Source organism: Balaenoptera borealis (assembly GCF_965194805.1).
Source record: "Balaenoptera borealis genome assembly, chromosome: 1".
Classification (NCBI taxonomy): Eukaryota; Metazoa; Chordata; class Mammalia; order Artiodactyla; family Balaenopteridae; genus Balaenoptera; species Balaenoptera borealis.
The window spans coordinates 180,848,843-180,874,033 of NC_138860.1; the positions used below are offsets into that span (position 1 = coordinate 180,848,843).

Sequence of the window (25,191 nt, forward strand, 5' to 3'; positions counted from 1 at the left end):
GTCCTGCCTTCATGCAGCTTACATTCTAGTGGAGAGACAAATTTATATTTTAAAAAATAAAGCAGGGAGAGGAAAGAGAGGGGGTGTGGAGGCTGCTACTTTTTCAGGTGGGGTGTGGTGGTCAGGGAAGTCCTCTTCAGTAAGGTAGTCAAGAAGAAAGAGAATGAGTTAGCAGATGTCTGGGGAAGACGCTCCAGGCAGAGGGAACAGCAAGGGCAAAGGCCTGGGTCAGAGCACACCTGGCAAGATCGAGGGCCACTGGGGAGGCCAGTGGGGGTGGAGGGCAGGGAGGGAGGGAGAGGAGGAGAGGTCAGAGTGTAGCAGGAGCCACACCCAGCTGGGCTTGTAGGACACAGCGGGAACTTTGGCTATTACTCTGAGTGAGATGCGAGCCAATGGCGAGCTTTTAAGCAGGGAGGCCTTTCCAAGTAGAGTGTGATGTGACATCATCTTTAACAGGCTCACCTCGGCCACCATGTGCGTGGAGAATAACCTGCCTGGGGGGCAAAGCTGGAAGCACTCAGGCAGGTGGGAGTTCCTTGCTGAAACCCAGGTGAGAGAGGATGGCCTGCCGTGGTTGCTTTAGAGTGGGTGAGAAGTGGCTGTTTCTGGACATATTTTGGAGGCAGAGACAACAGCAAGATTATTTACTGCTAATCCAGCTTATCCAAGGTGAATCTGACTTTCAAGGTCTTGGCCACCAGGTCAACGTTTTGCTTAGAGGCGCCCTTGGTTGACACTGACATTCTCTTTCTTCACTCTAATCCCCCAGAAGCTAGAAGAAAAGAGGCTTTTCACATTAAAACTGTTAACCACCTCAGGGCAGGTGGGTGCAAGGCCAGCTCTGCTGAGGCTGGTCTAAGATGTGCTAGGCAAGTCTTGAGGGAGTCAGCCTTCCTAAGGGGTCCATCCACACCTGGAAAGCAAACTCACAGCCCCATGGCATGGCCAATAACCCCAGAACAACAACGGTGGCTGTTAATGCCAATGAGCACCCCCCATTAGAGCAGCTACAAAGAAGTGTAATAATAACTATCACCATCACAATCACGACGACAAGAGCAACCAACATTCATTGCACATTTACTATATGCCAGGCACCGTGCTAAGCATTTTGCTTGCAGTAGCTCACATAACCCTCTATACACCATGAGGTAGGTACTATTATAATCCCCATTTTACAGACGAGGAGTGTGAAGTTCAGCCCAAGGTCACACTCATAGGAATAGAGTAGGATAATTAAATAGTTAGTTATAAATCCCACTAGGGGATAAAGACAGAAAGGGAATTTTAAGGGAGTCTGGGAGACTGTTGTAAACTAATGACCACTCAAGAAAAAGAGTCCAGTAACCTAGCAACAAGCTACACTACCTAAAAGGAAGACCAGGTGCATTCAAGTACCAGGCACACTCAAGCCACAAACCCTGATAGTTAAAACACAGGACAATAGTTATGGAGTCTGAATCTTGTTATACGAAGTCAGGGAGTTAATTGTCCTTGAAGAATAGCATTTCTGCATGTAGCCTAGACAGAAATATAGGTGAAAGGGGAAACAACTAGGTGAAAGGGGACATCATACCAAAACCTGAGATGAATTATCATATTTTAGTATATATCACCACCCTTCTGCTAATATACATATGATTTAAATAGCCATGACAGTCCCGGTTAGACATATAGGGTCAAAGAAGGAACTAATGATGTAAGCCTTGACATCTGCCCAAGAATGAGGAAGAAGGTGGTCTTCTCCCCTCCCCACTTTTTCTTTGATTATAAAAACGTATCCCTCTTCGTTCTTGGGGCTGCGCTCCCTTGCCTGCCCACTTGAATCTCTCACAAGCGTCCTATGCTAATAAAGTCACTCTTTACCTATTGCTTTGCCTCACGCTGAATTCTTTCTGTGACGAAACAAAAGAACCTGAGCTTCTAAGTCCTGACATCAGGTGAGTGGTTTCAATTAAAAGACTGTGGGTTCAAGTCCCCTCCTAAGCCAGGGACCATGGGTTCAAGTCCCAATCTGAGTTTTGGCCGGGTTCAAGTCCCAGCCGAGCTGGAATGCAGTTTTAACACCCATAGAAAATGACAGTACCAGGGCTGAACCTCAGGTCTCTCTAACTGCTCTTTTAGCCCTTACAGCTCCTTGCTGATTGGCTCTCACTCACTGGAAGGCCCCTCCCAGGGCTCACCACCCAGACTCATCATCTCAACATCATTGGCCCCTGGCCCCACTGTCCCACCCCTCTCTTCTGAGGCAGGGCCAGCCCTCAACACGCACCCCTCCATCCACATACCCCCACTGATGCCCTGCAGCTAAGGCTCCACCAATCGACCATTTCCTACCTTCAATGAGACCACCTTAACTCCAGGTAGGGGGCCAGGCAGGTTAGAAATAGGTTCTAATTTTAGAGGTGAAAGCCAAGTTGGTTGCTTATTGCAAAGGTTACAAACTAATACCTTAGCAAGGCCCTCGGGGAACATTTTTAATGAATATGTAATGACTAAGGTGTTAGATAAAATGGCACTGACCATAGGGGATTTTTTCCCCCAGACTTGCTTACTTGGCCTCCTTCTGATGGGCCAGGCACTTCGCTAAGTGCAGACTCACATAAAACCCTATAGTACAGACAGGGTTGATGACTCATCAGAACCATTTTACAGATAAGGAAATTGAGGCTCAGGAAGGTTAAGTAACCTGCCCAGGGTAGCACCGCTAGCAGGGGCTAGTAGGGGCGAAGCGGCATTGCCTGCACAGCCCACTCTCACAGGGCTGTTAAGCTGGCTGGGTGAGGGAATGAGTCAGCAGGTTAAACATCACACCTGCAATTTTGCTCTATTTACTTTCAATGCACCCATTCTTTTCTCTATAAATCACAGTGTCCTGCCCTCATCAGAATCATCAAAGGCCCAATTAACCCTGAATACTGTGGCCTCTTCTTTGCAAACTTCCCCCAAACCCACAGCTTTTCAGACTGGGAATATTACAAAGCTGGTAGAAAACCAGCCCAGCAAGCAAGCATTTATTCTATAGCGACCCTGTGGGGGGAGGGGGAGAAACCCACACGCTAAGAAAACCACACACAGCAGCTAAATTCTGACTGCCAAGCCTTTATTAGTGGTGATAAAAGGCAGCAAAAACAGCGCAGGGCTCTCTACTCCCAGGCGGGGGCTGCAGTCCCAGGAATTAGTCATGTTTTGACTGGTGGAGTTATGGAATTTATAATGGAGGCCCCAGAGAAATTAAACACGGATTATGGCCAACTCCCTCCCCCAGCCGAATGTCTCCAGCAGGAAGTGCCGCTGGGCTCCCTCACGCCCTCTGGGAGCCTGGTTTGCTGGCCTGGAGTCCTGTCTCAAGATGGTGACCTCTACAGTGCAGGGTTACAGAGGAGGTGACTCTGGCTCCCCTGTCCACCCCTCATGGAATCCTGGACAGTGGCGATCAGGTCTGTCCTCTGTGTCCTGGGCAGCATCAACCACCCAACTGGGGTTCAGTAAGACTCAAAATGAATCTGTGTCTTCAACCCCACCAGTGTTCTTGGGTTAAGCATCGCTCTCTCCCTGGAGGGAGCTAATAGTTGAGGGGTTAGCCACAGAACTGGGGTTCAGGAGAAGTGGCCTGAATTTAGGCAAAGAGTTCCAATGAATTCTGCCTTAATTAAGGAAAAGAGTTGGACCCACCTCTCACACTCTGATTTTAGGGCTGCTTTAAAACTCCAAAGATCCCTGAGAGTGGTTGTATATCAAGGTCATAACACCTTAGTGGAAAAGTTCATCAAAAGGACAGGATGAAAAGGTAAGTTTGCCAGCAGTACGTGGGCTTTGCGATGCCTGTATGTAGTTGGTTGCTCTTAGAGCCTTTGATCCTGGCCTTTTTGTTACAGATGAGTGACTCAGGGAGAAAATTAACCATTAATGAGCACCTACTATGTCCCAAGCACTGTACTAAGCCACTTTAGAAACATTCTTCAATCTAACAGAGCCTAGAAAAGGGCTCAGCACAGAGTAGATGCCTAATAAGTATTCGTTGAATGATTAAATGACTTAAAGCCCCATATCAGCCCTGTGAGGTAGGTACTATTATACTATTATCACCTCTTTACAGTTGAGGCAATAGAACCAAAAAGAGGGACTCTCCTTTGCCCCAGGCAACACAGCATCCAAGGGGGGATCAGAGATTCAAGCCCAAGTCTGTCTGACTCTGACATCAGAGCTCTTAGGAAAGGACAGCCACGGTTCCTTCTTTCTCAGCAGGGGCTGACTTCTTGGAAGAGGAGATCACGAATGAGGCTGGAAAGAAGTGAAAAGCCAGGGAGCTGTTCCGAGATTTGCAGTGCTGAAAAAGTACATGGAGCCAAGCACCGATGTCCCAACAGGGACAGGGCATGTCTTGCTCTCAACCTGAATTCATCTCACTCTCTCACCTTGGAGATGACTCTCCCCAAGCCCCACACTGGGGGCTGCCTCTCCTGCCGTCATCCAGGATGATGTGCTCCAAAATTGACAACAACTAGACATCTGCTTGCCGACAGGAAGATCTGTTGGTCCCTCGAACCCACCACAACTCCAAGTATTGCCAATACCAAATTCCCAATCTAAAGCTTCAGAGAGAAGCAAGGTCCTGGACAACATAAAATCTGTTTATCCTAGAGTCTAATGGAATGCACGTTTTTATAATTTATAGTATTGCTCTGGTCAGATCGTCTCTGGACCATTGTCCAGGCTATACCCAGAGCTCTAGTTCTTCAAGTGATGTCATGACTGCTTCCAGTTCTGACAGTTCTCCCCATCACCCTCAGAATGACGTCTTCACTGCTTGGTGTGACACTCAATGTCCTTCAAGAGCTGGCCCTACCAACCTCCACCTTCATCTCTCCCGACTCCCTACTGCCCTCATTCTCCAGCCATTCTAAGTGTTCCATCTATTTAACCCCACACCAGGTCGTCAAAAGCAGCCATCAGGTTGCTAGCAGGGACAACCATTCCAAACAAAAGGAAGAGCATGTGCTAAGTCCTACTCCTCTGGCAAGAGTCATCTCAGGCATCACTTCCTACAGAAGACCCCTCCGGCTGACTGCCTCTCCCTGTAGCCAGCCACTCTCCATCCCTGTGATACCTTTGTGTATAGAATGTGATTCTGCCCCATCACTAAATTACCCTACAATGCCTTCCCCTGCAAAGTTAGCACTTTTTGATGTTTTGTATCACTAGCACCTACCTGCATGTGATCAAGTAAAAATAAACAGAAAAGCCAGGTTTTTTGCCTAAGGACTTTATCAAGAGAGGCTGGTGTTTACATATGTAATAATAGCTAATCCTTATTTGTCTGGCACTTGCTAAGTGTTTTACATAGGTTAACTCATCAAAACCATCTGGTAATCATCAAAACCACCCTGAGGTAGGTGTCTTTATTGGGCCCATTTTACAGATGGGAAAACTGAGGCCCAGGAGGTTAAGTAACTTCCTTCAAGGCAACAGAGCTAGAAAGCAGCACAGCAAGAATGATAATCCGCACAGTCTGGCTTCAGAGTATGATCCTTTGTCCATTTCAGCATCTGCCTCTCTAGGGAAAGGGGACACAGAGGTGGGAGAAACACTGAAAGTCTCTTCTAGAGCCAGGAGGGTACTCAGCGTTAACGCTGACTTTGTTCTCTGTATCAGCAGAACCTAAAGCTTCTATCAGGGTTATCTCAGGAAACTTGGGCATCCAAACCCCACCCAAACCCAAATACAAGGGTGCCAAGCCCCAGCAGAAACTGGCAATAGAAACTGGCAGGACTGTATCCTCACAGCTGTGAACGGCCCGCCTGGGGGGCCTTCCCTTTGTCCCCTCTGCCAGCTCCACCCAGCCCCTTCCCCAGCTGCCAAGACCCTGCCTCCCACCCCCCTGTACCTGGTTGCCCCTGGCAGGCAGCCCCGGACCCCTCGTGGAGGATAAGCTTCCCCCAGCTCAGAGTAGCTGCCAGACCATGCCAGAGCCAACAGGCATCTTCTGGGCACCACTCACTGCCCTGCCAGGCCTGGCGTGCCAGCAGTTCCATGTTAGGTTGATGGCCCTGCACAGCCCCACGGAGCTACTATTTTTAATTTAATTGGAAAGTCGGAGGAGAGAGATGGTACCCAGCGAGGGAGTTTTAAAAGCTTTCGAGGTGGGGGAGGGGGAAGAAAGTGAAGAAAAGTTCGTAATTATACACCAGGCAGCCAGATTTGATGCTTGAACAGAAAGGTTAAATGTTACATTCGGAATAAAATGAGAAAAAGAGTTCTGATGACAGTTGCCCGGAGCTAAATAAGGAAAAAAAAAAAAAAAAATACCCCTTGCCCATCTCTTCTCCAGCTCCCTCTTTTCTCTCATACTCATTTCTGTGTTTCCCCACTTCTGCTTTTTAAGGCTCAAGAGTACACAAATAATCTGGTTTGAAGCACAAAGATTACTGTTTGGCATGACAACACCTTGATTGCAACTCAAAAGCAGCTTTCACTCAAGCCTGGAAAAATCACACATCTGCATCTCTCAGGCCAAGAGGTCCAACAAGGCCCAGAAAACTGGGAAGGTGGTCTGGAACTGTGCATAACAACATGGGCCTTAGTATGGATAAACCTAGGTTCAAATCCCTCCTCTGCCAAGGGACAGATGCTGTGGGTTAACTCACCCAATGCCCATCTGCCTCCTGTTTCTTTCAGCTACTTCTAAGTAATGAGACATAAGCAGAAGTCAGCTGGATGAGGCTTTCCCATAGACAGATACACGGCACACTCCCTTCAACCTGCCTTTTCCTGCAGGAAATGTGGGTGTGATGCCAGGAGCTACTGCAGCTATTTTGTGAAACGAGGCAACAAACTAAAAGTGGAAAAGAAGGGTCCTTGATGATGGAGCTATACCACTGTTCCACTGGACTGCCTACTTGTTACCTGAGACAAAAAATCCCAATATGTTTCAGCCACTTTTAGTCTAGTTTTCTTCCAGGAATGCTGAATCCATTCCTAATTTGGCAATCCATTATTAGCTTGAGCATGATTGTGAACTTGAGCAGGTGCTTAACATCTCTAAGCTTCAGTTTTCCTATCTGTAAATGGGGACAAAGATCACTTATTTCACAGTGTGCATGTGAGGATTAAATGCAATTCCATTTGTAAAGCACTCACCACAATGTCCGACAAGGCACAGCGGCTGCTGTTGCTATTAATACTCCTGATTAGTAAGAGAGAAATATCAAATTATAAAATTTAAAGTAATATCTCTTATTTCAATGAACTTTCTAGTTTTCAAAGTGACTTATCTTTTATTTTAGCTCATTCTCAACCCCAAACCTCTGAGAGGAGGAAGTGTTACTCCCTATTGTACACCTGAGACTCAGAGAAGACTCAGAAGAAGCCCAAGGTAGCTTCGTTACTGACAGGGCTCAAGTCTGACTCCAAATCTCTGGGGCATTCTAGGCCCCACTTCTGCCCCTGGGGACCACTGATGGCTCAATTTCGGGGATAAGGATGTGGCTGAGGGAATATGGTTCATGTGTCAAAGGCGAGGTGAGCTTGACTCTGGTTTCCAAATCCTCCCTCCTATTCCTGGAACATCAGGGTTCCCTGGGCGTCAATCCTCTACCCACTATACTTTTGGTTCCCTAATGTTAAGGGACAGATGGGAACCAAACATTAGGGAACCAAAAGCCCCTTCCAGAAGCATCCGTATAACAAAGTGGTTGACATCCCAGACTGGATCTGAACCCAACTTCTGCCGCTTACCAGAAAAAAAAATTTGTTAAATAAATAGTAAGTTAGAACTCCTTTCTCTGTATTAATTAGAATAAGCAAAAAGCTGCTGTAACAATCCCCAAAGCCCAGTGGCTGAACATAGTAGATTCTTCCTCATGTCCCAGTGCAGTGCAGGTTGGTGGGACTGGGTGAGGTTGGGGAGCGGGCTCTGCTCCCTCAGTCAGTTTGCCTCCTTCCACCTGCTACTCTGCCCCTCCCCCATTAGATCCACTGCATCCCACAGGCTGACGGGGCTATTTTAAGGATCAGGCACCCACTGAACTAGCCAGAACCTATGTGTGGTCAGCCCTACCTAACTACAAGGACACTGGGAAGCGTGACCTCACAATGTGCTGAGGAGGGAGGGGGGCACAGTCACCGATGGTCGCCAGCAATCTCCATCTCGGTCCACCCCATCCAAAATAGGCATCCCTCCACCACTCAGATCATGTGACCTTGTAACATTTAATTCATTTTATTCATCATCATCTGAAATAGATTTCCCTACAGGCACACCTCATTTTCTTGTGCTCCACTTTATTATGCTTCACAAATAATTGTGGGGGTTTTTTTGGTGTTTTTTCTTTTTTTTTCAAACTGATTTGTGGCAACCCTGTGTTGAGCAAGTCTATAGGCGCCACTTTTCCAACAGCATTTGCTCACTTCATGTCTCTGTATCACAGTTTGGCAATTCTCGCAATCTTTCAAACTTCTTCATTATTATTATTATATTTGTTATGGTGATCTGTGATCTTTGATGTTACTACTACAATTTGTTGAAGGCTCAGATGAGAGCATCTTTCAGCAATAAAGTATTTTTAAATTAAGGCATGTACTTTTTTTAGATGTAATGCTATTATACACTTAATAGCCTATAGTCTAGTGTAAACATAACTTTTATATGCACTGGGAAACCAAAAAATTCATGGGGCTCTCTTTTTTGTGATATTCGCTTTATCGCAGTGATCTGGAACTGAACCCTCATCATTGCCCAGGTCTGCCTGTCTATCGCCTGAGCCCTCACAGCAGATGACAATCTCCTGAAACCAGAAACCTCATGTATCTAGTGCCTAGCATAGTACCAGGCACATAGCAGTTCTCCAATATTTACTGAATAAATATTACACTAATAGGAACTGCAAACTTCAGCAGAGTATTGGGACGTGCGGGATGAATGGGGAGAACGTGGCAATGGAAGAAGGATGCTCCAGGCCCTCATGCATTCTGCTCAGTGGGAACCACTGTTCACAAGTCTCCAACGTCCGCAGGGGCTTCCCTGGCCCCACCCTGGCACTCACATACTCACATTCCCTGGGTCCCTCCAAAGGGACTGCCCACCCTACCCCCATCCATCACAGAAGCCAGCACTTTCAAACAAGTTGTTTATTTGCATATAGAAAACAAGACCCTGGCCAGGGGCCCAAGGGCTTGAAGGGCACTCCAGGCTACCTGCACCAACTCCTCCCCAGCCAGTGAGCGGATGGGTCTAGAAATGTCAACTCTCCCCATCCCCACCCTCCCTATCCCCTACTCAAAAATAATTCTCTCTTGCCCCAGTTAAAACCTACTCAACCAGAAGAAGGGGACAACCCAAGGGAGATGCCAGGACAAATAAGTAGCTATTAAGCATGGAGATGGCAGCTGGCCGCTCCCATCCCAGTGACAGACCACCCCCCTGGAAGGTTTCCAGGGATGACACCCTGTCCTCCCATGGGTTGGGTCCCACTCCTGAAACAAGATAAAACCCTAGAACCTAAAAAAACTCCCTCATGACCTTTGAATTCCAAAGCCAGCTAACCCCATCCCGGCCCAGCCCCTTTTGCTGAAATGAATCCACCCATGCCCATCTGATGGGAGCTGGGTTCCAGGAGCAAGCCAGCCCGTCACAGCTTGAAACTCTCATCATACTCCTCTTTGGTCATCCACTTAGACTTGTAAGTCGACAGATGAGCCACTACAGACGCTCCTAGCCAGACACTAAAGTTCCTGTTGGAACCCACCCACATGGTGGCCTTGGTGGAGGAGAAATGATCAGCGATCAGCTTGTACAGACGACTGGTGAAGCCAGGATAGAGGGTGTTGCCCCCGCAGGCCATCAGGTGGGAGACGAGCAGCGGGTGCATGGAGGCCTCGCAGGTCTCGATGGAATCCAGGACGGCCTGGGAGATGCTGGGCCCTTGCAGGTCGAACACCTCGGGGCTGAAGAACATCTCGGGAGCCAGCCGCTGCATGGGGGTCAGCTCCACAGGGGTGCCATCCGGGAGCTGATAGGAGTTACGCTCATCGGAGCCTCTCGGCAGGCTCTGACAAAAGTCCAGTGCCTCCCCCAGATTCTGTGGCACGTAGCACTTGGTCATCTGAGTGGCGGCCACTGTATCCAGCTGAAACAGGTTGTGTTGACTGTAATCTTCCTTAAAGAGGCTCTTGCAGAGATAGGCCGACAGATCCTGGCCTGCAAATTCCAGCGTCTTAGCACTGGACCGTAAGGGGCAGCCCAGATGGAAAGGCTGCACGCGGGTCAGGCCGTAGCCTGAATCTACCACCACGCCGGTCAGGAGGCCAGAGGCATACAGGGACATCTCCAGCTGGTCAGCCAGGAGGATGGACGGGACACCCAGTAACTCAAACATAATCTGCAAGAAGGGAGAAGATGGACACTCAGGGAATTTTCCCCAAAGTGCCCCGATCCATTTCTGTTTTCCCCAAGACCTCACTACACGTCTGCTCACAAAGCTGAAGTCGGCACAGACGTGTCCTCCAGGGACTGGCTGGGCCCTTGGAGCTCACGCTGGGGGATAAGGGAAGGGTTCTGGAGAATTAGAAAGAGCCAGATTGGCCCTTGGGAGCTTGCTTGATGATGGCCTTTCAGAGGACCATTTTGGTGGAGGGGTGGGAAGAGACCTCAGCCTGTGAGAAAGGGCGCTGAGGTGCCTGGTTATGTGAGCAGTGGGGACACGAGTGGCGGCCATGGTCAAGGGCCAGATTTCCAGCCTGAACGATTTATTCAGAAGAAAGAAGAGATGAGAGAAGAAACAAGTGCTGCATCCCCAAGTTTCTGACACTACAGATGCAGAAAGGCTGTAACAGCCCACCCTTCTGTAGCCTTTGGCCACTTACCCGCCTTTGCAGGCCCCGGCAGGTCCACCTTCTCCCCTCAGTGGGAGGGACCTCCCTCCATTCCCACTCTCAGAATATTGTCCCCTCACCATCCATTCCCCAAATAGAATAGAAGCCAACGTCCTCTTTTTCAAACAGAAAATCAAATATGACTCCCCCACCCCCACTTAAAGCCCCCCAGGAGCTGCTTATTCACTCAGAGCAGATGTTGGGAAGCATTTTCCGTAAACGGCTCAGGAGGCCAGTTGTAGCAAATAAAAATACAAGATGCCCAATTAAATCTGAATTTCAGATTGACAACAAATAATGTTTCAGTATATCCCATGCAGTATTTGAGACATACTTATACTAAAACATTATTTGCTGTTGATCTGAATTTCAAATCTATCACGTATTTTATCTAGCAAATCTACAACAGTAAATATTTTAGGCTGTACAAGCTATAGTTCCTGTACAACTATTTAGCTCTGCTGCTGCAGTGTGAAAACAGCCATAGACTATATGTAAATGAGTGGGCGTGGCTATGTTCCAACAAAACTTTCTTTATAAAGACTGATGGTGGGCCACATTTGGCCCACCGGCTATAGTTTGCCAACCCTTGATTTAGAGTAAATCCAACCACATCCCATAGGCTACCAGGCCTATGAGGTCCAGCCCCTGTAAACCTCACCTTCCTGTCTCCCTCTTGCCACCCTCCCTAGTTTGCTGAGCTCCAGCCTCACTGGGAGAAATCACCTCCTCAAAGAAGCCCTCCCTGATTACCCTCTTCAAAGGGACTCCCCTTCTTCCCCCCAGTCAGTTATCACTCCATTTCATTTTGTTTCTAGAACTGATTACTATCTGGAATTTTTATTTGTTAACTTATTCATGGTCAAGTTTTCTCCCAGAACATAAGCTCTTTGAGGGCCAGAATATGATCTGTGAACATTTATGGAATCCATGAGTATCCAGTGTCCCTCCCACCCCTGGTAGCACCCTGTTCACAGAGCATTTTACCTGCTGTGTCTCTTTCTGCCGGAGGAGCCTCTGTGAGCCCCCTCTCGCCTAACACAAGTGTCAGGCACACACTAGCGACGCAGTAAGTATTCGTGGGGCAAATTATTTAGAAAGCAGAGTTCCTGATGCCCATTCCTGTCTGAACACAAAGTGCCAGGCTGTTCCCTGCTCCCTGGTGAGGGCAGCCCTGAGAAGACCTTACCTCCAGGGTCTTCTGACGGTCTGCACGCTCCCTCAGGGGAAATTCTGTGATCATCACAGGCGAGTCCTCGTTCTCCAGCCTGTGTTTCTCTAGGACAAGTGACCAGATGTGCTCCACACCCTCCCAGTTGAGGACACGGCCACGGTGGACGGGGTAGCTATAGGTGTCGGGATGGCAAATATCGATGCCTAGACTCACGCGCCGCCGGGCATAGCTGGGGCCGGGGTTCTCCCTGCAAGGGGTGTAGTTCACGATGCTCGGGAAGACCATCTGGGGCTCATTGAACCCCGACAAGCCAGCCTTCAGAAAGCCAGACCCGTGGTCGATGACGATGGTTCTTGCAGCCATGGCGGAGGCAGAGGTGGGAGAGGTCTGCTAGATTCGGCTCCTCAAGGATGTATGGCAAAGTAGGGCCACCTGTGGAAGGAAAGGATGGGGGTGATTTGTGAACCCATTCTAGGCCACCATTGGCTTCTCCACCCCAGAATCAAACCTCAGGCTCCCCTGAGCCCGTCCACCTTTCAAGCCTTTGCACAAGCTATAACCTGCACCTGGAATGTTCTTCCCATCCCAAACTCCCAGTCATCCTGTAGAGCCCACCTAACAGGCCCCACCTGGGAAGTCCTGCCAACCTCCCCACTACTTCCCACCAAGCTTCTCCCTCTGCATTTGGCACACTCGTCTGTACCAGGTGGGCACTTCTGTTCCCAGAGGCCCACTTACAATTTGCAGACTAGCAAGAAGCTTGTCACATAGGAACTACTTGGTGGACTTTGGCTGCCTGATTGAGGACACATGGGAGACGAACCATCAGCCTCGGGGACCACTGCCCTCCACAATAAGAGTGTAAGAGCAGGAGCAGCGGTAGTACTTGTGACTATGACAACGGCAGCTATGGCTACCAGCTCAGGAGTACATACCCTCTCATCTATCTACTGCTATGAGGAACACTTGGATTTTAGGTTGAACCATGCAAAATTATCATGCATGTCCATCAAAAATGATCAAATATCAGCAATTTCATAGGGTTTGACCTCATAAATGGTCTCATTTCATTTTCATCATGATCTATAAGGAGGGTACCATTATTACACTCATTTTATAGATAGGGAAACTGAGGCACAGAGAGATTAAAGTTACTCTCCCAGGGCCACACACAACTAACAAAAGCAGGGCCAAGGTTTAAAGCCAAACCAGATTCCAAAGACCACACTCTGAACATCAGGCCAGGCTGATGAGAAGATATGGGTTTTGAGTATGTGCTGAGCAGCTAACGATTTATATACAGGAGGCTGTAAGCGGGACATCTAATCATGATTGTGGTCAGCTTCCTTATCTGTAAAGTGGGAGGGGAATAATAACCACATTCTGAAAAGGTAGGTGTGGTCACTGCCTGACTTCCAGACTTTATGTAGCCAGGACAACGTGGTATCAGTGAAAGGATAATCACATAGATCCATGGGACAGAGTGGAGAGTCCAGAAATAGAGCCACATGAAAAATATCAACTGATCTTTTGACAAGGTGTGAAAACAATGACATGGAGAAAGAAGAGTCTTTACAACAAATGGTAGGGAACAATTGCAGATCCACAAGCAAAAAAAAAATGAATTTTAATCCATACCTCACACTTTGTTAAAAATTATCTCAAAATAGATCATACACTTAAATATCAAACCTAAAACTATAAAACTTTTAAAAGAAAACATAGCAGAAAATCACTGTGATCTCAGATAAGGTAAAGTTTTCTTAGATGTAACATTAATAGCCTGATCCATTAAAAGAACAAATTGAGAAATTGGGCTTCATCAAATTTAAGAAGTTTTGCTCTTCCAAAGACACTGTTAAGAGAATAAAAAGACAAGCCATAGACTGGGAGAAAATATTTACAAATCATATATCTGATAAAGAACTTGTATCCAAAAAATGTAAAGAACTCACAAAACCCAACAATAAGAAAATAACCCAATTTCTTAAATGGGTAAAAGGTTTAAACACTTCACAAAAGAAGATATAGGAATGGCAAATATACACATGAAAAGATGCTCAACATAATTAGTCATTAGGAAAATGAAAATTAAAACCACAATGAGAGACCACTGTACACCTGTGAGAATGGCTAAAGTTAAAGGCTGACTATACCAAGTGTTAGCAAGGAGATGGAGGACCCAGAACCCTCATGTACTGCTGGTGGGAATGGAAAAGGGTACAACCACTTTAGAAAACAGTTTGGCAGCTTCTCAGAAAATTAAATATATACCTACCATACAACCTAGTATTTCTACTCCAAGGATTTACCCTGGGGAAACAAAAGCTTACATTTACCCAAAAACCACATGCACATGTTTTTAATAGCTTTATTCATAATCACCAAAATCTAGAAACAACCTAAATATCTGTCAGCTGGGGAGGGATAGACAAGTCTCCATTCAATGGAATAATAGCAATAAAAAGGAATAACTGATACACAAAGTAACATGAATAATTCTCAAATGCATTAAGCTGAGTGAAAGAAGCCAGACTCAAAAGGCTACATGCTGTAAGACTCCATTCATATGACATTCTGGAAAAGGCAAAACTATAAAGACAGGAAACAAATCAGTGGCTGCCAGCAGCCAGAGGTGGAGAAAGGGGCTGACCACGAGGGGCACGGCAGCGTTGGGGGGTGATGTTCTATTCTGATTGTGAAGGTGGGTACACAACTGTATGCACTTGTCAAAACGCTCACAACCATACAGTAAAAAGAGTGACTTTTACTCTAAGTAAAAAAAATTTAAGCAAGAAAACCCAGTAGACGTGGGGACAAATGAAAGGTATATGAAATCTCCTTGCAGAATGCAAATTGTCACACACTCAGCAGACTTGGTACCTGGGATGCATGTGGGTGTCTCGTGCAAGAGAGACATCCCAGGAAGCAGTTCAGCCCAGAGGCCACATTCCAGGGCTGTCACTCCACCAGCTACTTGCTCTACTTCAGTTTCCGTGCAGCAGTTGCATCTGCCTGTCACTATGGAGCATGACAGCCACTGCCTGGCCCCAGCCAGTAGCTGCCCACTGTCACCAAACCTTGGGGCAGTGATTAGGCTTCACTGCCTTGAATTAGCTCCGACAACAGATGAGGGAGAGCAAAACGGAGGAGAAACATGGAGCCAAGGCACCAGTCTCCTCCCTCGCCTGCTGGCAGGCTGGATGACGGACCCAGGGTAATGGAGAAACAGGCACCTGGATGACATTCTGGGAAGTGGGCTGTGCCACTGACCTCTCTGCATCTCAAGAGCTGGGGGACTGACAAATGCTTCCTCGGCCCTGGCATTTGGAATTGCAGGAGATGCTGGCAGGGTGATGTCCACTGTGACTGTCAATGTTCACTGAGGGGGCTCCAGGCTGGTGGCCCAACTGCCCTGGCCTGGGAACTGGAGGATGGGGAGCAAGGGGCCGTCCCTCCCCTGGACCATGACTGTAGGAAGAAAGTTTGTATGGCTCCAAGGAGCCTGCCCCAAGGACAGAGATAAAATCTACATATTCAAAAGCATTTTACTGAGTCACCTATTGTACAAACCCCTACTGAGCACTGTGTACCCCAAATCATTCTAGGCTGACACAGTTCCTGCCCTGCTAGAGCTTACATTCTACTGAGAAAGACTGTCAGCAAGCACCTGATCAAATGTATCATGCCAGTGGGGATCAGTGCAATGAAGAAAAAGAAAATCTGGGGCTTCCCTGGTGGCGCAGTGGTTGAGAATCTGCCTGCCAGTGCAGGGGACACGGGCCCGAGCCCTGGTCTGGGAAGATCCCACATGCCGCGGAGCGACTGGGTCTGTGAGCCACAACTACTGAGCCTGCGCGTCTGGAGCCTGTGCTCTGCAACAAGAGAGGCCACGACAGTGAGAGGCCTGTGCACCGCGATGAAGAGTGGCCCCCACTTGCCGCAACTAGAGAAAGCCCTGGCACAGAAACGAAGACCCAACACAGCCAAAAATAAATATAAAAATAAATGTAAAAAAAAAAAAAGACCTAAAGAAAAAAAAAAATCTGGTAAAAGCAACAGGGAGTATAAGGGGCACAGAGGCTTGGTGTTATTCTACATAGGGCACTCAAAAAAGGCCTCTTTATAGGGTGACATTTGAGCAGAGAACTGAATTCAGTGAGAGAACAAGTCATGTGATTACCTGGAAAAGCATTCCAAGCCAAAGGAACAGTAAGTGCAAAGGCCCTGAGGAAGAAACTGCTAGCTGTGATCTGGGAACATCCTGGAGGCCAATATAGGGGGACATGGTGGGGCAGGGGAAGTTGAAGATCTTGGACGGGACTTTCAGGCCTTGGTACTGTGCTTAGAGATGTAAGAAACCACTAAGGGTTTGAACAGAGGAATGACGTGATCTGACCTGAGTTGTAGAAGGACCATTTGGGCTGATGTGAAGGACAGATTGTAGAGGGCAAGAGGAGGAGCAAGAGGGGAAAGGACATGAAATATAATGGTGGCCTGCACTAAGGTGGTAGTTGCCAAGAAGGTAAGAAGTGGTCAGATTCTGGATATATTTAAGAAAGACTGGTACAGCGGAGTGCAAGACAAGATGAGGAATGAAGGAAGATGCCGAGATTTCTACCCTGAAAAACCAGAAGAATAACATATCCATTTACTAAGATGGAGACTATGGAAGGAACAGGTTTGGGGTAGGGAGGAAATCAGGAATTTTATTTTGGACATGATAAAAGTTTGAGATGTCTACTAGATACACATGAAGATGTCTGAAGGCAGAGTTTACAGATGCCTGAGATGGAGCTATAATTGGGAATCAGTGAATGGGTGGAATTGCAAATTATGGGGATGGATAAGATCATGAATGGACTCAGTGTAGAGAAAGACTGGTGCTCGAGGGGACTCTAAGATCTGGAGGCTGGGCCTTGGGAGGGACCAGTAAAGAGGATGAGAAGCAGTGGCCATGGAGGTAGCAGGGAACCAAGAGGGAGTCACGTCTCAGAGGCCAAGCAGAGAAAGTATTTCAAGAAGAGAAGAATTGAATGTGCTGAGAAATTAAGATGAATACAAAGAAACACCCACTGGATTAAGCAACACAGAAGCCATCAGGCAAGAGAGTTTCATTGGAATGGTGAGGAGAAAAGTCTGAGGAGGAGTAGGAAAGAGAGATTCTACAAAACTGGCCCTGCTCTGCACCGTACAAAACAAAAAATAATGTTAAGGAACTGTTTGGAATTAAAGGACATGGCCACCAACACAATGCACGTTTTCTGATCCTGGATCAATCCAAAACAAATTCCCATAGCATTATTACACATTTCTGGTAGAGTCAAGATGGAGTAAGTTCACTACAGCCTCTCTATCACAGAAGATAACTAACAAGTTCAGACAAAATACAAAAAGCAATTACCTGGGGACTCTGAAAAGCAAGAGAAAAACAAAACAGGCAGATTGAAGAGAAGAGTCAAAACTTAGAGAAGCAACCCACATAGGGGTGAAGTTGTTTGTTCTGTTTTCCCCTTTTCTCTTGCAGCATTGACCAGAGGCAGGTTCCCAAGAGAGCCTCAGGAGTGGGTGACTGGCAGATAAGACTAAGACAAAAACCTGCCTTTCGGGCCATCAGATCAGCAAAGGAGGCCTTTGCAAGTCAAAGAGGATGGAGAGAAGAGAGTCAGAGAAAGGATTCCCCTAGCTCTGTGTAGGAACTTGCTCGAGTCCCAGGCTCCTCTGTGCATGTGGGGATAGACCCAAAGCAGCACAGCAAAGGCCTTATGAGATAAACTGATGTTGGGACAACCATCCACAGAGGAAGAAGACAGAATTACTGTCTGAACCCAACTGGACTGATTGAATGCTAAAACATAACAGACAAAAACAAATGTTCTCCACAGGATTTTAACAGAACACAGAGCTTCACAACATAATATTCAAAATATCCAGGACAGAAACCAAAACTATTTAACACACAAAGAATCAGGAAACTGTAACTAATTCTTAAGGGAAAAGATCAAGTGCCAACTCTGAGATGACCCAGATGCTAGAATTATAAAGATATTAAAGCAGCTATTATAACTATGCCCATGATGTAAAGGTAGACATGCTTGAAATGAATGGGAAAATAAGTGTTTTCAGAGGGAAACAAACTATAAAAATACCAAATGGGAATTTGAGAAGAGATATATATATAATATCTACATTTTTTTAAAAACCCTGTTCAACAGTAGAATGGAGATGGCAAAGGAATGAGTGAGGGAAGATATCAATAGAAATTATCCAATCTAAAAAAATAACTTAATGAAAAGAGCCCCAGGGACCTGTGGGACAATATAAAAAGGTCTAACATTCATGTCATTAAAACCCAAGAAGGAAAGAAGAAAGATTGGCACAATATAGTACTTGAAGAAATAACGACTAAAATTTTCCAAACATTGGTGAAAGACATAAATCTACATATTCAGGAAACTTTGTACATCCCAAAGAAAATAAAAGTTTTAAAATGCACAAACACATCATAGTCAATTGCTGAACACCAGAGTTGTTTTTTTTTTTTTATGGAGAACAGTATGGAGGGTCCTTAAAAAACTAAAAATAGAACTACCGTATCACCCAGCAATCCCACTACTGGGCATATACCCTGAGAAAACCATAATTCAAAGAATTTTTTTTAACCTTGAAAACATCTAGAGAAAAATAAAAACGTTATATACAGCAGAACAACAATTAGAATGACTGCTGATTTCTCATCAGAAAACATGTAGGCCAGAAGACAATGGAACGTCTTTAAAGTGCTGAAAGAAAAGACTGCCAACCCAGAATTCTATACTTAAGACAAAAATCCTTCAGGAATGAAGACAAAATAAGACATTCTTAGAGGAAGTAAAACTAAGAAAATTAATCACCAGTAGAACTCCTTTAAAAGAAATGCTAATGAAAGTTCTTCAGGTTGAAGGAAAATGATACCAGAATCGGTAATTCTGAGAATGAAGAAAGACCAACAGACATGGTAAATATCTGGGTTATTATAAAAGGATATTTTTCTCTTCTTAAAATATGTATGGTCATTGAAAGCAAAAAAATATATAAAACAATGTCTAATGAGTTTTCCAATGGATGTAGATGTAATACATATAATTATGAAAAAGGAGGTAAGGTAAGGGGATCTACATGGTTACAAGTTCTACGTGTTATTTGAAGTGTAAATATTGACTCTAATCGTAGGTTAAGTAGGTATATGATAATCCCAAGAGCAACCAATAAAAAATATAATACAAAGAGATAAAGCCAAACACCCAATAGATAAATTAAAATGGAATACTAAAAATATTTAAATAATGTAAAACATCGCAGGAAAGATGGAACAGAGACACAAAAGAACAGAGTGGAGAGGGGGAGACAAAAATTGTAGACCATGTCAATAATTACATTGAAATAAAATGTCCCAAGACACATCAATTGACAGAGGTTGTCTGATTGGAATAGCAACAATAAAAAGACCTAATTATAGGCTGTCTACAAGAAACCCACTTTAAATAAAATAATAAACATCAGTTAAAAGTAAAAATAAGAGGATGGAAAAGATATACCAAGTAAAAATGAATCAAATCTAAGCTGGAGTAGCTATCTTAATATCAAACAAAGTAGACTTCAGAACAAAGAATATTATCAGGAATAAAGATAAGACATTGCATACTGATAAAAGGGTCAATTCACCAAAAGGACATAACAATCCTAAACACATATGCATCTAACAGATGTTCAAAACTCTTCTTTCAGCAAAAACTGGGAGATGTACAAAGAGAAATAGAAAAACCCACCATTCAACTTGTAGGCTTCAATTCATTTTTCAGTAATTGACAGAAAAAGTAGACAAGTCAAGTTAGTTGCTCAGAAATTCCCTAGCTTTGCCAATTTTCCAACTGATACTCATAGAGCATCCTTTCAAACAACAGTAGAATACGCATTCTTTTCTAAAACACATGAAACACTCACAAAGACAAGCCACATTATAAGCTATAAAACAAACCTTGACAAATATAGAAGAACTGAAATCGTATAAAGCATGTTCTCTGATCATAAAGGAATTAAACTAGAAATAAAAAGCAGAATGATACCTGGAAAATCCCCCAAATATTTGGAAATTAAACAAGTGTAAATGGTTCATGGGTCAAAGAAAAAAATCAGAAAATATTCTGAACTAAATGAAAATTAAAGTAGAATCTATAAAAATTTGTGAGATCAGCTAAAACAGTACTCAGAGGGAATTTGTAGCATTAAATGTTTGCATTTGAAAAAGAAAAACATGTTTCAAGTCAATAATCTAAGCTTCCAGTTTTAGAAATTAGAAAAAGAAGAATGTATTAAACTCAAAAGCAAGCTGTGGATGGAAATAATAAAGAACAAAATCATTGAAACTGAAAATAGGAAACCAATAGAGAAGAGTCAATAAAACCATAAGCTGGCTCTTTGAAAAGATTAGTAAATTGATAAACCTCTAGTCAGACTAAGAAAAAAAGAGATAAGACACAAAGGATAGATATCAGGAATGAAGTGACATTACTCTGACACTACAGACATGAAAAGAATAAAAAGAAATTATCATGAACAATTTTGTGACTATCAATTTGACAATATAGGTGAAAAGAACAAATTCCTTCGAAGACAAAATCTACCCAGGTTCACTCAAGAAGAAATATATAACCTGAATAGCTCTATAACTATTAAAGGGATTGGATTTTTAGTTTAAAACCTCCCAACAGAGAAAACTCCAGACCAAATGGCTTCACTGGTAAATTCTACCAAATATTTAAGGAAAAAATGATTCTAATTGTACCCAGTATCTTCCAGAAAGCCGAAGAGGAGGGACCACATCCCATGAGGGCAGCATTACCTTGATGCCAAAATCAAAGATACTACAAAAAAAGGAAAAAAAAAAACTCTGATGAACATAGATATAAAAAAATCTGAATAAAACAGCAAACCCAGCAATATATAGAAAGAATAATACTCATCAACTAAATGGGGCTTATCCCAGAAATGTAAGGCTGGTTCAACATTTTTAAATCAGTGTAATTCTTTTTTTTATATATATACATTTTATTTATTTATTTTTGGCTGTGGCCCTTAATGCCCTCCAAAGCTCCTCCAACTCTGCCATTTAGAGTTTGAGTATGGTGAGGGATCCCACTATCCGTTACTCCCATTCTATGCCAGGAGCTTTTGCAAGATTGGCAAAAAGAACCCTTTGACTTTGGCCTATTTGTTTATTTATTTATTTATTTAGGCTGCACCAGATCTTAGTTGCAGCATGTGGGATCTTTAGTTGTGGCCTGCAGACTTCTTAGTTACAGCATGCGAACTCTTAGTTGCGGCATGCATGCGGGATCTAGTTCCCCGACCAGAGATCGAACCCGGGCCCCCTGCATTGGGAGCGTGGAGTCTTACCACTGGACCACCAGGGAAGTTCTGACTTTGACTCTTTTAATAAATCAAACCGTGTGAGATGCTGTGCTCCTTGCTCTTGGGCTGCTGTGCTTAGGTAGCCTTCCCTTCTGCCCCCGCTGCCTTCTACCTGTTGTTCAGACTGTGCTGTCTCCTGTTGCTCTGGTCTCTTGACCCTTTACCATATTCTACTTTGTGTCTTTGTAACTCATGTACTATGCTCATTCTAGTACTTTTTGTGAGCAAGGACTGTATTTGTTCATCTCTGAATTTGCTCCTTCCTGCAACAGGTTCTTTTGGGCATTCATTTGTTTATTCAACAAATGTTTATTGAAGCCCAACTGTTGTGCTAAGGACTTTGCTAGGTGCTAGAGTTTGGCTAGAAGCTAGGATTCAGCCATGAAGAAGACAGCCATGATTCCTGCTGCTATGGAGCTTACAGTTTAGTGGAGAAGACAGATATTAAGCAAAGTATCACACAAATAATTACAACTGTGAAAAGTGTTATAAATGAAAAATATAGGGTACTCTGGAGAAAATATAATTTGGGCCTAAACTAGTTTGGGAAAGAAGATGAATCAAAGAAGATTCTTTGGAGAAAAAGTATTTAAGCTGAGACTAGCAGTATGAGTCAGAGGTTGCAGGTTAAGAAAGAGAAGAGCCTTTCGTATAAAAGGAATTCTAGGTGGTTCTCAACCTGGGCTTCACATTAGCATCATCTCCAGGTATAAGAGAGTATATGAAGCAACAGGACTGGTGCTTCATACTGGTGCTTACTGGTGGGAGTATAAAGTGATACAACTGCTTTGGAAAACAGTTTGGCAGTTACTTAAAAAGTTAAGCATACCCCTGTCATATAACCCAGCAGTTCCACCCCTAGTGAAACTCAAGGAATAAAAAACTCATTTTCACTCAAGAAAAATGAAAACATGTGTCCACACATAGACTTATACACTAACGTTCATAACCTTTATTTGTAACAGCTAGAAATTGGTTAATGGATAAACAAATTGTATATCCATTCAATGGAATACTACTCAGCAATAAAGGACTTCCCTGGTGGCGCAGTGGTTAAGAATCTGCCTGCCAATGCAGGGGACACGGGTTCGAGCCCTGGCCCAGGAAGATCCCACATGCCACGGATCAACAAAGCCCGTGCGCCACAACTACTGAGACTGCGCTCTAGGGACTTCCCTGGTGGCGCAGTGGTTAAGAATCCGCCTGCCAATGCAGGGGACACGGGTTTGATCCCTGGTCCGGGAAGATCCCACATGCCACGGAGTAACTAAGCCCGTGTACCACAACTACTGAGCCTGCGCTCTAGAGCCCGTGAGCCACAACTACTGAGCCCACATAACACAACTACTGAAGCCCGCAGGCCCTAGAGCCTGTGCTCCGCAACAAGAGAAGCCACCGCAATGAGAAGCCCGTGCACTGCAACTAAGAGTAGTCCCCGCTCACCACAACTAGAGAAAGCCCGTGCGCAACAACTAAGACCCAAAGCAGCCAAAAATAAATAAAAATTTAAAAGAAATAATCTTTAAACAAAACATGCTAAACACTGATAAAAGAAATCAAAGAAAACCTAAATAAATAGATATGCTGTGTTCATGAATTAGAAGATTCAATATAATTAAGATGTTAATTCTCCCTAAATTGATCTATAGATTTAATCCCAATCAAAATCCCAGCAGGATTTTTGTTTTAGGTATCAACAAGATGATTCTAAAATTTATACAGGAAGGCAGAGGAATTACAACAGTCAAAATAATTCTGAAAAAGAAGAACAAAGTTGGAAGACTCACACAATGTGATTTCAAGACTCACTATAAACCTACAGTAGTTAGGACAGTATGGTACTGGTAACAGGATGGCCACATAGATCAGTGGAAAAGAATAGCATCCAGGAACAGACTCAGACAAGTATAGCCAATTGATTTTGACAAAGATGCAAGGACATTTAAGTGATGAAAGATAGTCTTTTCAACAAATGATGCTGGAAAAAACTGAACCTCTCTGAGAGGTTAAAAAAAAATCCTCAACCCATTCTTCACCTCTCATACAAACATTAACTCAGAATGGATCGTGTAAACCATAATCATTAAACAAAAAAACTGTAAGACTTACAGGAGAAAACAAAAGAGAAAATCTCTGTGACTTTACCTAAGAACATCTAAGTGGGACTTCCCTGGTGGTGCAGTGGTTAAGAGTCTGCCTACCAATGCAGGGGAAATGGGTTCAGGCCCTGGTCCGGGAAGGTCCCACATGCTGCGGAGCAACTAAGCCCGTGCACCACAACTGCTGAGCCTGTGCTCTAAAGCCCGCGAGCCACAACTACTGAGCCCGCGTGCTGCAACTACTGAGCCCGTGTGCTGCAACTACTGAAACCTGCGCTCCTAAAGCCCGTGCTCTGCAACAAGAGAAGCCACCGCAGTGAGAAACCCATGCACCACTATGAAGAGTAGCCCCCACTTGCTGCAACTAGACAAAGCCTGCATGTAGCAACAAAGACCCAATGCAGCCAAAAATGAATAAATAAATAAATACATTTATTTAAAAAAAAAAAGAACATCTAAGTGTTCTTAGATACAGAAGCAGAACCCATAAGAGGAAAAGTTTATATACTAGACTTCATCAAAATTAAAAACTTCTCCTTTTTCAAAAACACTATTATGGAAATTTTAAAGATAAGCCTCAGAATGATAGAAAATACAGTTGACCCTTGAACAACACAGAGACTCTGAACTGTGCAGGTCCACTCATATGCAGATTTTTTTCAGTAAATATGTATTACAATACTACGCTATCCACAGTTGGTGGAATCCAAAGATGCAGAACCATGGATACAGAGGACCAACTGTAAAGTTACATGCAGATTTTCAACTGTGTGGGGGGTTGGTGCCTCTGACCCCATGTTGTTCAAGGGTCAACTGTATTTGCAAATCACATTTCTGATATAGGACTTGTATCCAGAATATATAAAGAACTATCAAAGATCAATAATAAGAAAACAAATGGAGGGTGGTTCAAGATGGTGGTGTAAGGAAGATACTGAACTCACCTTCTCCCACTGGACACACCAAGTCTACAGCTACATACGGAACAATTCCCTCTGAAAACCAGCTCAACTGCTCCTCCAGAACAAAGGATAAAAGGGCCACATTGAGATGGGTAGGAGAGGCAGAGACACTGTCTCATCAAAAACCCCACCCCCTAAGGGGTAAGCTGGGACAAAGTGAGAGAGTGGCATGGACATATATACACTACCAAATGTAAAATAGATAGCTAGTGGGAAGCAGCCACATGGCAGAGGGAGATCAGTTTGGTGCTTTGTGTCCACCTAGATAGAGGGGTGGGATAGGGAGGGTGGGAGGGAGACGCAAGAGGGAGGAGATATGGGGATATATGTATATGTATAGCTGATTCACTTTGTTATACAGCAGAAAGTAACACACCATTGTAAAGCAATTATACTCCAATAAGGATGTTTAAAAAAAATTTTTTTAAGAAAAAAAACAATACAATTATCATACATTAAAGCAGGAAATATTCTGAGTATTCTAAAAATAAAAATAAAAAAATAAAAAAACCCACCCCAGCACAGCAACCCAGAACTCAGGGGATCTCACAAATATGGAGCTTCTCTCTGGGGAGAGAAGAGATTGTGTCTCCTATCAGGCACCCCAACCCTTGGGACCTGCACCAGAGAC

At 44.4% G+C, this 25,191-nt stretch overlaps 1 protein-coding gene across 1 annotated transcript in view; it reads right to left on the reverse strand.

The window, feature by feature from the left end:
- Positions 1 to 388: 388 nt before the first annotated feature.
- ACTL8 (actin like 8) overlaps positions 389 to 25,191 on the reverse strand; it is a 67,933-nt gene continuing 43,130 nt past the window's right edge. The window contains exons 2-3 of the mRNA XM_082354462.1: positions 12,065 to 12,481; positions 389 to 10,382 (exon numbers count right to left, since the gene is read on the reverse strand). Coding sequence (XP_082210588.1) covers positions 9,633 to 10,382; positions 12,065 to 12,412 — 1,098 coding nt within the window. The 5' untranslated portion in view covers positions 12,413 to 12,481 and the 3' untranslated portion in view covers positions 389 to 9,632. The remainder of the gene's footprint in view (positions 10,383 to 12,064; positions 12,482 to 25,191) is intronic.